The 18248-nt window shown below is 41.1% G+C and overlaps 2 protein-coding genes across 4 annotated transcripts in view; both read left to right on the forward strand.

Annotated features, from left to right (window-relative positions):
- Nucleotides 1–18248, forward strand: part of LOC311044290 (arrestin domain-containing protein 3-like) — a 110891-nt gene that overhangs the window by 675 nt on the left and 91968 nt on the right. Inside the window, exons 2-7 of one of the 3 annotated variants that reach the window (XR_014600672.1) lie at nt 2221–2268; nt 3663–3726; nt 5433–5583; nt 5746–5842; nt 7085–7341; nt 8728–11213. Coding sequence is in view for 2 of the 3 variants with exons in the window: in XM_084055765.1 (XP_083911891.1) it covers nt 2221–2268; nt 3663–3726; nt 5433–5583; nt 5746–5842; nt 7085–7341; nt 8728–9435 (1325 nt within the window). In the remaining variant the exon portion in view is untranslated. Of the gene's footprint in view, nt 1–2220; nt 2269–3662; nt 3727–5432; nt 5584–5745; nt 5843–7084; nt 7342–8727; nt 12348–18248 lie in introns of those variants that run through there. The other 2 variants (XM_084055765.1, XM_084055766.1) reach the window with 2 other exon arrangements.
- Nucleotides 13515–18248, forward strand: part of LOC311044291 (arrestin domain-containing protein 3-like) — a 38837-nt gene continuing 34103 nt past the window's right edge. The window contains exon 1 of the mRNA XM_084055767.1: nt 13515–13837. Coding sequence (XP_083911893.1) covers nt 13594–13837 — 244 coding nt within the window. The 5' untranslated portion in view covers nt 13515–13593. The remainder of the gene's footprint in view (nt 13838–18248) is intronic.

Consider the following 18248-nt stretch of genomic DNA (forward strand, 5'->3'; position numbering starts at 1 on the left):
AGTTACTTTTTAGATTTTGTATCACTAAACATACATTACCCACTTAAAGGTATAGGGTAAGGGATTTTCAATGGTTAAAATAAGTGTTACATGCTCTATATTCTGATTGCTGTAGAGTATTTGTTCAGTAACAGGAGTCTCCATGTCTCTGCACCTCTTTAGTAAACAGAAAAAGCAGGATCCAAGCAGGATAGGGCATCGCAGTTCCCGCCCACTTCCTGGTTCCACTGCAAAATACTCAATGCATTTTTCCCATTGACATTTCCAAAAATATTTATATCAATTAATTTAAGCCTAGAATCAAGCTATCCAGGGTCCTGGTGAATCATGACCACAAAACGTTTGATTCTGTGAAAAAACTTTTTTGAAAACGGCAAAACAAAGGGTATTTATTAAATATAGTATCATATAATTAAATATAAAATAAAAAAAATCACAGAAAAAAACGTTTAATGGTCATGATTCACCAGGACCCTGGATGGCTTGATTCTAGGCTTAAATTAATTGATATAAATATTTTTGGAAATGTCAATGGGAAAAATGCATTGAGTATTTTGCAGTGGAACCCGGAAGTGGCCGCAACTGCGATGCCCTTAGAGAACTTGGACAGGATACAGATTAAACAAGTTAAATTGGGAGTGATGACATAAAGGAATGAGCAGACAAAATTGGAACTGGAACACTCTCAAAATGAAACTGATAAATGGGTACTCTCTCCTGATTGGCTGAAATGTTGTCACCTACCTGTAAATGCATGTTTTGTTTATTAAAAAGGAGAGGCAAGGAGACACTCTATAGCAATGATTACTATCACAATATAGTGCTTTAACCTTTTAACACAGAACTTTTTGTTTTAACCAAAAAATCTCACTTACCATACCTTTAAGCTCTATATATTTCGGCTATTTGAAAATAGCTGATCAAGCTCACAAAACATTGTGACGCGTTGTGAGCTTGTATGTCTGCTATTTTCAAAAGAGTTTTTATACATTTTGAAAACTTGAAATGGGACATTCTGCATGAGGGCACAGTCGCACCGCACTTTTATTCTATCTATGCCAATGCATTTCAATGGGAATGGAGCGTTTTTTTTTGTTGCGGAAATTCACAAATGTCAGCAAACCGCTCCATTCCCATTGAAAAGCATTGGCAGAATTCGCCCTCATAGGTAGAATAAAAGTGCAGTGTGACCGTGCCCTAAAGAGTAGGCTACTTTTACTTTTGGTATTTTAAGTTTTGATGCCAATACTTTTGTACTGTTACTAAAGTAAATTCGCTCTATTTTCCATGTGTACTCTCTCAGAGTTATGGAGGTTGTTGAAATAAAAATACTAAAGTTTGAGAACCATTGCTTTAAAACAGTGAATTTCATGTCAAGGACCCCTCCAAAATTGAGCTGTATCTTGGCCACAGACCCACATTTGAAAGACCCCCATAAGAAATGAGTCAACATTATTTTAGTCAACGTTTGTCGACATTTATCAACATCTTTTCGAAGATGAAGATACATATGTGCATATGCAGATGTGAGCTTGTAGATCTGCTATATAGACGAAAAACAGGGCTTAACGGGGAATTTCAGTTTAAAACATTTCTGGGCTCATTTTAAAGTCTACTCTGGCTTTTGTGAACACCCCAGACAATTTTTAAGTTGCTTGATTCAGTATTTAGATATTTGATATTCATTCGATCAGACACGCCCCCTTATACAAACCCATTGTAACTTCAAACTCCATTGGAAACACACATCCCTGGTGACTGATATTGTCCTTCTAATTTGTGAGGGGGCCGTGTTTTTTCAATTACTTTTTTTCATTCATTGTATATTATTCTATTGATTTAAATGTTTTCATTAAAAAAAGTCTCATAAAAAAATGAAAATAATAAAAAACACAGCCCCCATACAATACCAGTCCCTGCTTCTGGACAATACCAGAGGCAGGGACATGTATTTTCAATGAGTCTAACTTGATTAAAATGGAGTTTGAAGTTACAATGGGTTTATATAGGAAAGGGGCGTGTCTGATCTAATCCTAGTCTGTTCAAACAAACAGATATGTTTACATTGGCCGTTCAACACAACTTTATTCTAATCAGTAACACTTTGGCCTATTTGTCTCTTTTCACTTGATTGTGAAAATATATTGTAAAATGTAAAAAAATATATATATATATATATTTTTTTCCAAGTATTATTCATTATTGTTTTGTTTTTTTCAGAAGAAGAAGATGGTCATCCACTATTGTCCGATGAGTGTGGGAAACCATGTAAGTGAATTGAAAGCAAACATCAATATATTGTAGGTTTTGTTTTGTTTAATGTCTGGGTCCTATTGCACACTTTATATAGCCTATGACAATGAAAGAAGGGCTTTTCACATTGGACGTGACTGACATAACCTGACTCCGCCAGATGGAAGAAGCTTGCTTCACACACTTGTTTCACAGCCTACTTCCATCTGGGACCTCGGTAGCCAAACCGGTGCAAGACGTCGGTCTGTTTTTTTCAAGCTACTTGGCAGGTGATAGTCTCTATTCACAGCAGCCATATTATGAAGACATTCACAGGTGTTACCAATGATACTAATGAAGGCTCTGTTCCATTCTGGTCAAACAGAGTCAGGGTGCTGATATTGTGCATGTTGGCTCACTGGAAACACTCTGCTACACCAGTGGGTCTACAGTTGGGGTCCAGGGACCCTCATGGGCTTCCAAATGGCCCCTTACAGGTGTGTAACTCTGAGAGTGTACAAATGGAACCAAATGGACTCGTAAGGGTTCATTTGGTTCCATTTGTACACTTTCAGAGTTATGGGGGTCGTGGAAACCACTGTTCTAGACTAAATGGAACAGAGCCTTCATTAGTATCATTGGTAACACCTGGGAAGGAAGTGATAATATGGCTGCTGTGCATAGAGCCTATTGGATGGGACCGTCTGTCTGTCACCATCTGGGCGTGCCAACTCCAACCAATCATATTGACGTGTCTACATGACGTATAGTAGCTGCCATAGATATAGAAACCTAGATACCTCATTGGCCTCTGCAGTTCGTTGGAGCAACTCGTATCGCGGCCGCCATTTTCGCGTAGGCAAACGGACACTCAAAGTGACTACTGGCCAATCACAGCGCTCACAGCGCGATGACTACTGGCCAATCACAGTGCGTCTTTTCTAAGACCTGTCAGAATCTAGTTGTCCCGCCCCCACCTGCCTCTGATTGGCCTACCGAACGCCCCCTTCTGTGACACACGCGGAAGCTTCATGGAAGCTTTCCTACGCTAAAATGGCCCCCGTGATACCAATGCCTCAGAGCCAAAGGAGGCGTTTACCTTTATATGTCTATGGTAGCTGCGCCAGCAGTAGTTCTTTTGTATACTATTCAACCATGATGAATCGTGAAAGAACCACAACGCAATAAGCGCTTCTCGATGGCGTCACATCCGGTCTCGCCAAGATCCCGCCCCTAGCAGCCGCTGATTGGTTCGACCCGCTGCGGTTCGTTGTGTAAGCTCCAATCTCTGTGCGCTCCCAGATGGAGGCTGTATTGTGAACCTGTGAACTCAATACCGCCGCATCTGGCGGAGCCAGGTTATGACTGACATGCTCCACTATTCACTCCACTAGATTGTTTTTGATAATGAGTTTGATTGTTTTTTTCAGATATCAATGTTGTTGCTCCGGGCTGCCACGTCTATCCATTCACCTTTCAGTTTCCTGTTGACCAGTAAGTCTCATCCAATGGACCAGTGAACAGCCATACTCTTATGTTGAGTACATATTCTATCCACGAGTTTCCAGTTTCCTTTGAGGCCTTGCGAGAAACAGACTGAACTTGGATCGCTTTTTTCCCCTTTACACCAAACCTGTTTCGACATTCGCATTGTGAGCTTGTAGATCTGCTATGCTATTTTAGAAAGACTTGAACCGCAGCGTCCCAATGTGAACGTTCGCCAAAAAGAGCAGATCTGGTGTAGAGGGGAAAAAAGCGACCCAAGTACAGTAACTTAAGTCTGTTTATCTAAAAATAGAGTGGTAACTTAGTTTTCAAGCAGGCATAATGAAACATGGTGTGCCTGCTGTACTGAACTAGCCTGGCATGGCCAGACTAGTATCACTGCCAAGGGCTTTTTTTTTTGTTGCAATGGCAGATTTGTCTGGTACCAGGCTAGTACCGAACAGCTGTATTTGCACCAAGGGTATGAATTTGCAGTAGCTTTTCTAGAAACAGGACTGTCTGTGTGCATCATGTATGGGGATAATCTTGCTAACAGCTGGATCCATCAGCGCCGGAAGATATGACAAGAAACCCTTTCACTGCTTCTCTCAGGAAGGGACTGCACACTCCAATGACGATTGACTCGTATTAATGCTTCATTGTCTCCACCAGGCCGAAAGGCATGGCCGAGACTATGTTTTGCACCCTGTCTGTCCCTCTGTCCGTCCATCCGTGTGTGTGTTCGTCTGTCTGTGAGCAGCTAGTCTCCGGCACTGTTGGCCCAGTCGCTGCCAAACCTCTGCCCCGAATCTTTCAGATTGGCCCGTTATATACATTACATTTTTTACATTTTTTTATATTACCCGTGCAGATTTTGTCCAAACATCATGCAAATCGGTACACAGTATCTCTATAGTCATGTGATCAACACAGATCTGTCCGATTTTCCATATTCTATCCTGATTGGCTAAGATTGGCTTCTAAAGTTTGTAGGATTGGTTTGTTTTGAAGAAATACCTCAAATCATGAACGCAACATGCGATTGCAGTGAAATTTCGCACTACTTTGAGGAACAAATTCCACCCTTTCAACATTGCCCTACTACAGTGCCACCAGGAGGCCAATTTTTGCGAAACATTTTTTTAAATACTCCTACAAATGTTGTCCAAACATCACACACATCGGTACACAGTATCTCTATAGTCATGTGATCAAGACGGATGTGATTTCATATTCCATCCTAATTGGCTAAGAGATTGGCTTCCAAAGTTTGCAGGAATGGTCCGTTTTGAGCAAAATGCCTCAAATCATGAACAAAGCGTGCAATTTCCATGAAATGTTGCACGCACATTCCCATTAGGTCGAGGAAGAAATGCCTCCCTCTTCACATTGGCCTGTTATAGCACCACCAGCAGGTCTAATTTAGCTAATAACCTACCTGACCTAGCGGAGACCTGTGCTCCGAGGAGCACTTTTTCTAGTCTTTTTTTTTATTCTACACAACGTGCCGCTGTGTTGGCTTCATCATCACCTTCATGAGAGAAGCAGTGGACAATGTTTTTTTTTATTTTACAATTGTTTGCGCATTTCTCCCCCCAAAGTTGACGATAATACAAAATTGGATTAATCATTTGACAGGCCTAGTCGAGATTAAGTTAGCACTGCACTCTATTTATAATAACTGGCTGATTGATACCTCTCATCCTTTCCATTAGGGACTTGCCACCCACCTTCAAAGGAGAAGTGGGTAAAATCAGGTACACCCTGGAAGCCTGCTTGACCAGGTCCATGAGACTGCCCAAAACAGACACCACCAAACTCACTTTTATCCCCAAAGTTGTTGTCAACAAAAACCCTGAACTGATGGTATGAGCTGACTTAACAAGGCTATTATGGTTTTGAATTTTCCATTTGTTTGTATTTTTTTTTTTTACTTCATAGTTTTCGATATCAGTAGTTTTTTTGCTAGTTTGCAATTAGTGAGTCAGGAATGTTGTATTAATGTGTCCTTTGTGGTTCCTCTCCCAGACCCCACAACATGACACCAAGGAGAAGAAAATGAAACTGTTTACATCTGGAACGGTGGCCATGGACGTCAACCTGGACAAGATGGGATACTGCCACGGTGAGAGGATGCCTGTCACAATTACTTCCCCTAGACTTCCCCATACTCTGAACGGCGGCAGTCCTCGCATGTTATGGGATCATAAGTGCTAACAGCAAATGTATGCTCACACACACACACACACACACACACACACACACACACACACACGGTCACAGAGAGAAGCAGCTGGTCGCGTTTGATCGGGGCAAAAAAAAGCAACCTGGTATAATGACTTGTCATTTCTTGTTTGTGATAATCACGGTTATCCTATATTCAAATTGGCGAACCGGTGGACGGACCACTGACATCTCAGCCATAACCATATAAGGAGTTCCCAATGCAGCTACACCCAAATATGGAGTGTGGTGTCTAACCTCAATGTGTCGTCATGGCATCAGGCGCAAATAAATCAGTCAGCTCCATATATGGGCTCAAAAGGGGGAATGCCCATATATGGGCATATACTGGTGACATCACTGATCTCCATATATGGGCACAAAAGGGCACAGACAGACGGAGACAACGGGCACTCTGACAAAGCCCCTGACACTATGACTCAGACATATTGGTCAGATCGGTTGTGCGACATAGGTGCGAACTCTAGATGTGAGGGCCGCGCAGTGGCCAAACCTCTAGTTTTGCATAATCGTCATAATGGCAGAACTGGTGTAAGTTGTTCCCCTGCACTTATTACACGACTTTGAATACTCGGTGTATCGATAGTTTTGGGAGATCCGCTGATCAGACTGACTTCCCACTTCCCACCCTGTCTTCCCACTTCCCGCATCACGCTCTCTGCATGATGTACCAAGTGGGAAGTCGGATCGCCGCCCTCTGCGGCATGCCCATATATGGGGCTCATGGGCATATATGGTTGGCAATTCTGGACAATCCGATCTCCATATACCTATACAGTATGGGAGTATCGGTCAGATTGGCGGTTCTGGACAACCGCCTATCCCACCGTCTCTGGGCACGGCACTCCCTCAAGTCAAGTCCTCGCCCGAGTCACATGCCGAGTTTGAAGTCGGTTGGCCCCTTCTATGCACATGACGATATATGGGCATAGCGGATCGACTCAGCGCCGTGCAGGCGTGCACTGAACTCTGTAGGGGCATCGAAGATGCGCTTGCCGAGTGAGTTCGTAGTCGGTCGGTAGGACGGTTCCCGAGATATACGTGAATAACAGACGGACGTACAGAGATTCGGTGCATTTGTTGTCAGAAGTTGAATGGGATTCCCCTGGTGTGTGTTTTCCAGGTGAGGGGATCAACGTGGTGGCCTCCATCCAGAACGACTCGTCCCGGGACATCAAGCCCAAGTACTGTCTTTACAGGAAGCACAGCTTCTTTGCGCAGAGCAGAAGGAGGCTGGCCACCAAAGACCTCCTCAAAGAGGTGGGGGACGTCATCCCACCTTCATGTCACCAGACTGTCACCAGGACCATCGCCATTCCACCTGACATAGAGCCGTCCATCCACAACTGCAGCATTATCAAAGCCGAACACAGGCTTAGGGTAAGTTATCTGTCAATTAGGGTTGGGCGATATGACTTCAAATCAATGTCGATGATTGACATGATGTATGATTAATAATGAACGATTATTGAAGAAAGAAAAAGCATCGCCAAGCAGCTATGTTTGCAGTTTTTGTACGCCACCATTGTACAGTGAAGTATAATACACTAATATAGGGTTCAGTGGTTAATCAGACTAATTGATTTAGTTGATTATAAAACATTGAGTTTTCTTTTCCCTTTTTTATACCCCCCGCCCTCCCCCCTCATACACACACATAGTGACAGCCTTAGCTATGTTTCACCCGTGTCAATTGAAACGGGCCCCGCAGAGATCTGTGCAGATCCTTTCCCACAAGCAGCTTCTTCAGAGCACATTTGTTGCTTGCAGAAAGCAGCAGTGAAACATTGACATTTGAAATCATCATCAACATTATTCACATAACTGATTACTCTTCTCTAGCATATCTCTAGTTCTCAGCTCAAAGCCTGTATCAACAGAATATGTGATGGAGAAGTGGTGATGATTATTTTCCATTCTAAATGATAGAATTTAACTTTATAGTTTAGCTTGTTGGAACGGCAGGCTTCATCGCGGACTTTCGGTGATGTGTTCATGGTCATCCTGGACTCTTCTTTGCCCAAACAGAAGTGCAGGAGTATCTGATCATATTTAGAGCCATATGAAATCCGTGTTAACGGAATCGCGGACGGAATCGCGGAAATGACCAATAAAAATGGAATTGGAATAAAACACGGAATATTGCAGAATTTGGAAAATAAAAAAAAATTGCGGTAAAATTTTTTTTTTTACCGCGATTTTTTACAAATCCACGGGACACCACCATTTTGCATGGCCACATCCTACTTTATAAACAGTAAAATCCACGTAGAAATAGTCTTAGAAAGACGATAGAAACAATAATACATGGGCGACGCCATTTTGCGCATGCTCAGACCGAATTAGACCGAATTATTTTGGGAACATTTTTGCGTATAACACAACAAGGGCCATGTATGGACTGTTATATCTTGAACATTTATTCATTTCCACTTACCAGACACTTTTTTAATGGTAAAAATGAGCATAAAAAGCAAAATACAGAATTCAGAAATATTAAAATGGAAAAAACAGAATTTGGGAAAAAATAAAACGGAATTGGGAAAAAAATAAAACGGATTTCATATGGCTCTAATCATATTCTAATTAATCAGTTGGTTTGTGCATGTCTGAAACAGTCTAATATCATGTGGATTACGAGTAAAAATAATTGAAAAATTGACATGCTCCGGAAAAGTAAAGTTACCTCAAAATGTTACTTAAATCACTTAAATTCACATAGTTTACGTTTGGTTGATATCAAACCTCACTGTGTGTTTTCTGCAGGTCTATCTAGATGTGAAGTACGCGACAGACCCGCACATCAAGTTCCCCATCGTGATCATGCTGGCCCCTGGGCCCCTCGCTGGGGCCCCCGCACTGGAACGGCCTCCAGCTTACTCTGCTGTTGGAGGTGAACCATTCGGGGTCCCCACGGGCCCACCGGCATACAGGGCCCAACCTGCATTCGGGGTCCCCGGGGGCCAACCTGCATTTGGGGCACCCGGGGGCCAACCAGGATTCGGGACCCCCGGGGCTCAACCAGCATTCGGGGTCCCTGGGGGACCACCAGCATTCGGGGCCCCCGGGGCTCAACCAGCATTCGGGGTACCTGGGGGCCCACCAGCATTCGGGGCCCCTGGGGCCCAACCTGCATTTGGGGCCCCCGGGGCTCAACTAGCATTCGGGGTACCTGGGGGCCCACCAGCATTGGGGGCCCTTGGGACCCAACCTGCATTCGGGGCACCCGGGGGCCCACCAGCATTTGGGGCCTCCGGGGGCCCACCAGCATTTGGGGCCTCCGGGGGCCCGCCAGCATTTGGGGCCTCCGGGGTCCCGCCAGCATTTGGGGCCTCCGGGGGCCCACCAGCATCTGGGGCCCCTATCGGCCAACCGCCAGCATTGATCAAGCCCACTCAAAGTGGGGACACCCCCCCGCCCCCTTATGGCTCGTATGGGATGTATCCGACGATGTCAGAGGAAAACTTCCTCTGAATATCACTTGGGTGTAAGTGATAATTGTTTTTGTTAAAATATGTGTTAAATAGCTCTATATTCTGATAATAATCGTTGCTATAGAGTGTTTGTTCTATAACAAGGGTCTGTCCTGCTCTTCGGTAAAGAGAAAATGCATTTTCAGGTCGGGATTCCAATTTTATCCAATCGGGAGAGAGAACTCATACAGGATACAAATTGGTACCCAGTGATGAAAGAAAAACAGAAATGAGCAGACACAATTGAAACTAGAACAAATTGAAGCTGATGAATGAGTGCTCTCTCCTGATTGGCTGAAATTGGCAACCCGTCCGAAAATGGATTTCTCTTCCTCTGTCGTCCGTAAGAGCTGGAGAGGCGGGGAGACCCCTGTTACTGAACATGCACTCTATACTGTAGCAATGATTATTATCAGAATATAGAGCTATTTAACACTTATTTTACCAAAGAAATATCACTTATTAACCATATAATCCTGAAGATAGCTGTCATGTAAAGGGAGTAGTTTCTAGGGCTGGGCAATATATCATTATTGTATTGATATTATATCAATATTGTGATACAAGACTAGATATCGTCAGGGACTTTGGATAATGTAAGGTCGTGACTATATAGAGTATTTAAAAAAAAGTAATTAAAGTAAGTAAAAAGTAACAAATGTAAGTATGACTACTTAAAAGTTCATAAAACCATTAAGAATTACTTCAAAGTAACTAAATAAACCAAAATTATACACATATTGTGTGCGGCACTACAGCAGTTTCTAACATTTCAAATAACTTGGTGATACCTCAATACCATCACCCACACATCAAATAGAGTAGTACCGTCTGAATACCAGCACCCACACATCAAATAGAGTAGTACCGCCTGAATACAAGCGCCTACACATCAAATACAGTAGTACCGCCTCAATACTAGCACACACACATCAACACCGCTTACTCACACTGGGTGTGATTTTTCAAATAGTTCCTGGCCTGCCTTTTCACAAACCGTTTTAAAAAGCAAATAACATTTTTTGTATTATTACAAAATGTACGACATCACAATAAAACTACAACAATAAAATGGTAAATAGACCCAATAAATTCTATAAAAAAACACAAAAAAAGAAAACATAAACAAATAAGTAAATAACTGACAAGACAAATAAATAAATAAATAATAATAATTACATAAATAACTTTGCTCAGGTTCAACTTGATTGTCACGTCACAGGTGTGAAGTATTGTACAGGCTCCATCATTTGTCATTTTCATCTAAGTGAAGAAGAATAGAGATAGAGAGAAGAGCAAAGAAATATAAAAAAGCAAAGAAAGCAAAGAAAGTATAAAAAAAATGGTCAAATATCACATTTATGGCTAGATTCTTAAGTTCGTTGTTTTTAATTAGTTATATGGTTACATTAGTATTTGTAACATGTTTACATGCAATGCAGCATTTTATTTTTTTATTGCATTGATAATTTTGTTGTGGATGTGTGAAACGGTTTAGTTTTTTCAAACCTTAGAATTGACAAATAAACATAAACCTAAAACCAAATGCTCCTTATGTGAGCATACCATGTAAAGAAACAAGGGAAACAAAGCCATTTAACGAAATAAATAATAAATTGTATAATGCCAAATATACAATACAAATATGTTATGCCAAATATACAATGCCGAATACAATGGCAAATATACATTGTCAAATAAACATGGTTAACATAGGAGTAAATTGAGTAGAGAGACATTTGCAGCAGATATAAATAGCAGCACATATACTTTGTGCAGGTGAGAGACACGCACCGCAGTGCCTTATCCTACTATAATTCTAGTAACCTCTGTCTGTAGTGGTGAGTAGGTGAGTGAGTACGTGAAGATACCCGGTTCTCCTCACTGGCTGGACCAATTGCTCTGATTTTGCACACAGCCATTGACCATTTTTTCAATTTCATCAAATCTCAGCTTCTTATTAGCGTTTTTGTGTCAAACACTGTCGCCATGGTTACGGGGCTGCCCAGCTATGGGACGAACTGCCTCCCGGGTTGCCAGATCATGTGCGCATATCCCCCCACGGATGCGCTGCGCCGACCGGGTATGGTCTAGTTTAAGTAATTTAAAGTATTGTGACTTTCACTCCGCTACATTTCAAAGACTACATTTCTCCACTACATTTATAGGAAAGGACCACTGGGACCCAAACGTACTAAAATACACCACTTAAGCCTTATTTCATACACAGTGAAAATAGCAAGCTACCAAGCTTGTAGATCTGCTATTTCCACTGTTTGTGAGACTTTTTTTTTTTCTTCTTTTTTTTCCCCATTCAATACAGCAATGCATTGATATGTAAGACATTGTACTTTGTAAATTGTACTTTTGATTACGTCAGCGTTTTTAAAAAACAAAACTTTAACTCAAGTACAAACTTTCACGTTGTAGTTGAGTAATATTTGACCAGGAGTATCTATACTTTGACTCAAGTACCAGTGGTGACATAATCACAGTGTGTGAACATTTGAAAAGGGCTTTAATCTCCATTTGTTTAATATTTTAATTAGTTATTAGGCATTTCATTGAGTATTAACTAGGTATGTTATTCTACTTGAATTTTATATTTTATATGTTTTTATGTGTGGGGACTGCGGATGGAAATTAGCTCCAAGCTAAGTTCGGCATGTTTAGGCTAGTACATGAGATCATGTTCAGATGATTGATTTCCCGTTCATGTATTGAATGTTCATTAACATGAATTGTCCTGTCCAAATAAATACATTAAATAAACTAAAGTAAAGGTTCAAATGGTAAGCATTGTGTAGTGACTCTCATTGAAAAATGTATGCTTTACCTAAATGAAAAATAGTTTTTATTTCTTTCTTTCCTTGAGAGATGTTAGCAGGGACCGTTGTGGAGCCTGATCATTTACAGATGTAAAGGTTTTTAAAACTTTTTTTGTAATCTGTATCTTGATTTTTTTAATAGAATTTGGCATAGTTTTGAAATGTCACGACCATGGCCTCAGTCCTTGTCCTGTTTGCCCTTCCAGTGTCTTGTAAGCCCTGGCCTGTATTGTGTGCCCCTGTTTAGCCATATTGTGGCCCTGTCCAGTGTGTCCTCTCCCTTCAGCTCCTCACTCACTCCCTAAAGCCTGGTGACTCCCAAGTAAGCTTTTGAAAGGAAGAGACGCGCTGGACACTGGGGGATGCGCCACAAGATACACTACACCGATAAGACACCCATGTACCTGTCAAAGTCATTCAAAAACGTTAATGAAGACGTCCACAATCACAACACCAGCGAAAGGTACTGATCACGTCCAACCCAGATTTGGCACTAACAAGGGGTTGAATTTGTTCTCTTACTATGCCACAAAAATGTGGAATGCCCTACCAAAAGCTATCTCCTTCAAAACCGCTTTAAAAGAGTGCCTACAGTTGGCTGCAGTTTGAAACTGGTCCCTGTAAAAGTCAAAGCCTAACCCCCCCAACCCCCCCAACCCCGAACTGTTTACTGTACTTTTTTTTTTCTAACTGTTTTTATGATGTTTTAGCATAGTAGTGTACATCTGTCTGTCATTAAATGTCTCTATGAATTGAGTACAAAGGACCCCAACAAGGAATAGCTATAGGCTTTCTTATAGCTGACCATGCGTAGGCTACTTTCCTGTGCTTTTTTTTTGCAATTGCTAATTAAGTATTCAATCAATCAATCAATCAATCAATCAATCAATCCATGACACTCATGGGTGGCAAACCTCGCACCAGAAGTTTGATTAAATACATTGCAGTGAATGGAGCACATACTTTGTGCTCTTTAGATACCCCTATAAAAGTATACAGTGTACACATCGAAAAGCAACACAGCAGACAACAACGTGTGTTATGTCCTCTTTTATTTTCCTGGGTCGAGTATTTTATAAAGGTCTCAATTGTTCAGAAATAGTGTTTGTTCATAAGCTGTCCAGCCGGCTCTCATAACTTCCAGTGTGAGTCTGCCACCCAGTGGCAGACTACCGTTCCGTGGCCGTTCCTTCGGGCAATGGGATCATAAAGATACCACGCCCATAACTGCAGTGAAAGCTGTCCCGTTGATCTGTGTGAATCGGGTTCATTTTTATGCAAAGAAAGAAAAGCTTTGAGTTTGATCGGCCGGGTTTCTTTATGGGTTAAAAATGACGACAGTGTTGCACTTCAGCGTCAGCCACAACCCCAATGCCCAGGGCACCTGGACACATGGAGACGTTGTCTCTGGTCACATCAGATTGGATCTCGGCAAGGAATGTCACATCCTGAGTCTGATGGTCAAATTAAAAGGCCATGCGGAGGTGCATTGGAGTACGGGCAAATCGGGCAAATCATCTGGCGAGGAATACTTCAGGTTTTTTTGCGCTTTTATTGGAGAGAAAAATGATCTAGGTAAGTGTGATCAATACTGTTTTTTTGTTGTACTTTTTGCTCCACTATGATTATTTGAAAATGTTAGTTACTAGTATACTTTGTACTGTAGGTTTTGACTATTATTACAAAACGTACATGAGTTACTACAGCCCTATACACTTTGGTTAATTGAAAATGGCAGATCTACAAGCTCACAACACGTAGTGATGCGACGCGTTGTGAGCTTGTAGATCTGCTATTTTCCAAAGTGTTTTATACATTTGAAAGCTTGTGAAAATGGGACATTCTGCATACTGAGTACTTTTACTTTTGGTACTTTAAATATATTTTAATGGTGATACTTTTGTACTTTTACTTAAGTAAATGTTAATTTCCGGACTTTTACTTGTACAGTGTTTCTACATTGATTGCAGTATTGATACTTTTACTGCTGACAATTGTCAATTGTCAGCTGTCAATGCAATCCATATGAGAGGATATGAGAGTAAGCCTACTTTTAAAATAATCCTGAACTGGAGACGATATAGATTTGAATAAAACGGGGGTTACATCCGATGTAACCCGGGTTCTCTGAGTGGAGAGACTGGCTCTTGATGTGCCGTAACTGACCTGTCACTCTTGGTTCAATGAACCCTAAAGTCCAGTTTATAGACGACATACACAGAAATTACCGTTCACATCTTTATTAACAAAAAAGGGAGATTCCCTCAATACTATGTGAATAAAAGAACAGCAAATTAATGATATTAAAACAATACGACCTGATATATCACGAAGGCAAATCGCTCCACATCTAGGTCTGCATGCAAACAAGCGTTCGGTTGAGCGCCTGGAGAATTCTAAAGTTCTTATCTATAACATTCAGTATATCTACGCTGTGGCTATCAAGGCCTTCCTTCTTACTGGAGCACAGCTACTGTGCTCCACACTCTATAAAGTAAAGGTTGACGGCCCAAGGTTCCACAATGGACCATCAACCCCTCCTTGGGTACGAATTTAGTACCCACAACACAACATTAAAATGTGAACAGTATTTTATAGCAATTACTTTATAGCAATTATCATCTAGCATAACATATTGCATGTTAAAAAAATCAGGTCCCATTTTTTTTCTTTTTGAGTCATGTGAGCAGAGGAAAACCCTTTTCTTTGAAGGGGAAACTCTGAACTAGGCTGGGGCAGTCCCAAACATACCATCTGGACATGAGCTCTTATTGGGGACAATTACAACACAACATTTGTCATTTGCTTCTAAAGTGTGTAATATTTTTTTTTTATTTATTTTTTATTATTTGTGCATTTTGGTTTCTTCTTCTCCAATTCCTCCGGTTGAGGTGGTCACTTTTCCGAGCCCGGAGGAGGAGGTTCCGACAGAGTCCAAGACTAGTCCCCCCCCCCCCCCCCCCCAACCCATCCAGCGCCATTAACGAATGTACTTGGCACTGAATGAGCCGGAGGTCCCATTCCCAAGCCCCCGGGTCCGTACCCTACCAGTGCCTGAGACCGGAGCCCCCCGTATTATACACAGGGGCCCAAACCCCAAGCGCCAGTCAGATCCGTACCCTCCTTGAGGTCAAAAGTCGGGGCGCAGATATCGTGCAGGGGTGTTCTTCGTCAAGTTCAGCATGGGGGCCCAGGTGGCAATATAATGTTTCTGTGGTGTGTATTGGGATTCCTCTGTATCTGCTCTCTTATCAATTGCCATGTGTATTCTGGCTGAGAGTGATATGGGTACTAGCCAAATTAATTGTGTGGTCACCCTCCTTGATATCAAAAAATGGGTGGGGGTTTGGTGGTGAGTCTTTGATCTGTGTATGCAATGGACTGTGTGTGCGTGTCACTGTCTCTCCTTCCTTACACTTAAGTGTCAAAAGCAACCATTGAAAATGACAGATTGATCGAGAGGTCAACTATTTTGCATATATACATATCTATGCATGGCGAAACATCACATAGATATACAGTATATATAGATGAGTGACCAATACAGCTAACGAACAGGCCAACCGCCGGTACTCTGCACATATACATATCTATGCATGGCGAAACATCACATAGATATACAGTATATATAGATGAATACCAACAGTTAACCTGCCCATCAGCCGCACCGGTCACCCTGCCATAAGTCTAAGCACATTAATTTAACAAAGGTTAAAGGCAACATTACATACTTCGACATGAATGCTTCTACAAGTATGAACTTAGTATAGACACTTAACATTATACTACTGTATATATATAATACTATACTATCTCAATTATACTATACATTTGCTATCATACTATATCCCTCCTTGACCTGACACCCGTCAGGGCACACAGCATAGGAATGTGCAGAGGCCAGGGTGCAACCCTCCTTTATCCAATATGTGGGATGGTTCAAACACGTACCTATAATTATTCACACTTAAGTTTAATGGGTTAGTTAATTAATTTTCATTCTTGGAAACAACTTTCCAGTCAATTGACATTATTCTCGGGCTCTTCTCCCACCAATGACCTGTTTCAGAGAAATGGAAGGTTAAGACAGCAAAAGTGTACACGTCTCTCCTGCAAGCAGTCGACCTGTTTTTAGAGAAATGGTAGGTTAATGACAGCAGAAGTGTATGTCTCTCCTGCGAGCAGTCGACCTGTTTTAGAGTAATGGTGTGATCAATTTATCGCTGCAAAAATCCATACTCTTCTAATGTTGGAATGCACACTTAATTATTTTCTCAACTCTTGTTCTCTTGTTCCCTTGTGCACTTCTGTGTCGTTCATCTGTGCCTGTCTTGTTGACACAGCCACTGAATTGGGTGAAACATTGTTTAACTGTAAACATCTTGATAAGAAAGGACCACTTACTGCACAGTGTCGAAATGGAAAAATTTGAGCTGCTCGCCACTAAAATCAACCTACACGTTTCCCTTATTTTTTTCCTATATGTAGCCTTTATTCAGAAATTATAATATAATATATATAAAAAATTAGAATACATGGTTTCAGATTGAGACGTGTATGCCTCTGAGAAGCCACTTCGATTATTTATAACAAAACACCAGCACTTATTTAAAAATGGACTTGATTGAAGAACGCAGCATGTTTCCATTCAGTTCACTTATTTGACATTGGCCTGCATATTTTAGTTTAATTTGAAAATATATAGTTTGATTGTGGCATTCTATTCAACACTACACATTACAACAGTTTCACTTCAATTTGGTTGTTGTCCACTTATTAAGCTATTTCAATTTTGCTAGTCTATGAAGTCACTGCACATACGTAATATTATTTTATATTACTTGGGGCACTGTTATTATTTGCACTTTTGAAACTGCAATCTATGCACAGTCATGGTTACGCTATAATATATTAGTGCAACTACCCCTTTTTTCAGAACAGAAACGTTTTTTTTCTCTTAACTACATTGGGCGCTTATAAGTCACTTATCTAGTGTACCTTATTTGTACAAATAAAAAATGTGTTGTGTCCTAAATGTATTTGTTTACACATGTCTAGGCCCCAACAACAACGATTAGCAGTAAGTCAACCTTGCTTCATATATTCCACTGCTTGCTTAGAAAGTGTGTCCTTCCCCTTGGCATAGTAGTTCCCACTGTCTGTAACAGATAAAAGTTTGTCAAAAGTCATGCAAGCTTTCCCAAGGCTTGCTCCCTGGTCGCCATAGGTGTCATCGGAAGTGGGTCTCGTGAACACTGCAGTTTGCAATGTTGGTGCCCCTCTGCCTGAGCATGTTGATCAAAATGCATTTTAGCGTGGTCTTTCACATATCTCTTTCAGTCTTTCATGACTCCAAGTGCTTATGTTCCAGTTCATAGATAGAAATGACTCTCCGCCAAACATTGTTGCAGTCTTCGAATGTGAAACAAACACAAATTTTAAAGTCTGAGATTATTTAAAATGATATATATATATATAAATGATAAACTGTAAAATAATTAACTTATAATGTAAGTATGTGACTTAGTTGGATAGTGGGGTGGAACATTTTTAATGTGTATAGAAATGTTACTTAAAGTTATTTGGATACTATATGTTACAAATCTAACTATTGTGCACTATACATAATATGTATTTCTCATTCTAAATGATATCAATTGAAGTGTCCTGGCCTTATCATGCAGGCATGGTAGCCTTGTTTGGTCTATCACAACTTATGTTTACAGCGGCTACACGCAGAAATGTGTCTCTCTACTCAGTTGACATTTGGCCTTGCTGGGGGGTTGGGGTGGGGTGTATTTCGACTCAGTGATAGGAGCCATATGGGCTACATGTTATTTGAAACGTAATAGTTTTGGAAACTAGAAATATACTTATCTTATTGAAATGGTCAAATGGCGTTTTTCTTTTCTTTTTTTTTTGTGTGGAACGTCCTTGCTGTAGAGGCTGGTACTCCGGATTGTTCTTGTGCTGTTAAGCATAATAC

Source organism: Gymnoscopelus microlampas, assembly GCF_963454915.1.
Source record: "Gymnoscopelus microlampas genome assembly, chromosome: 4".
Lineage (NCBI taxonomy): Eukaryota > Metazoa > Chordata > Actinopteri > Myctophiformes > Myctophidae > Gymnoscopelus > Gymnoscopelus microlampas.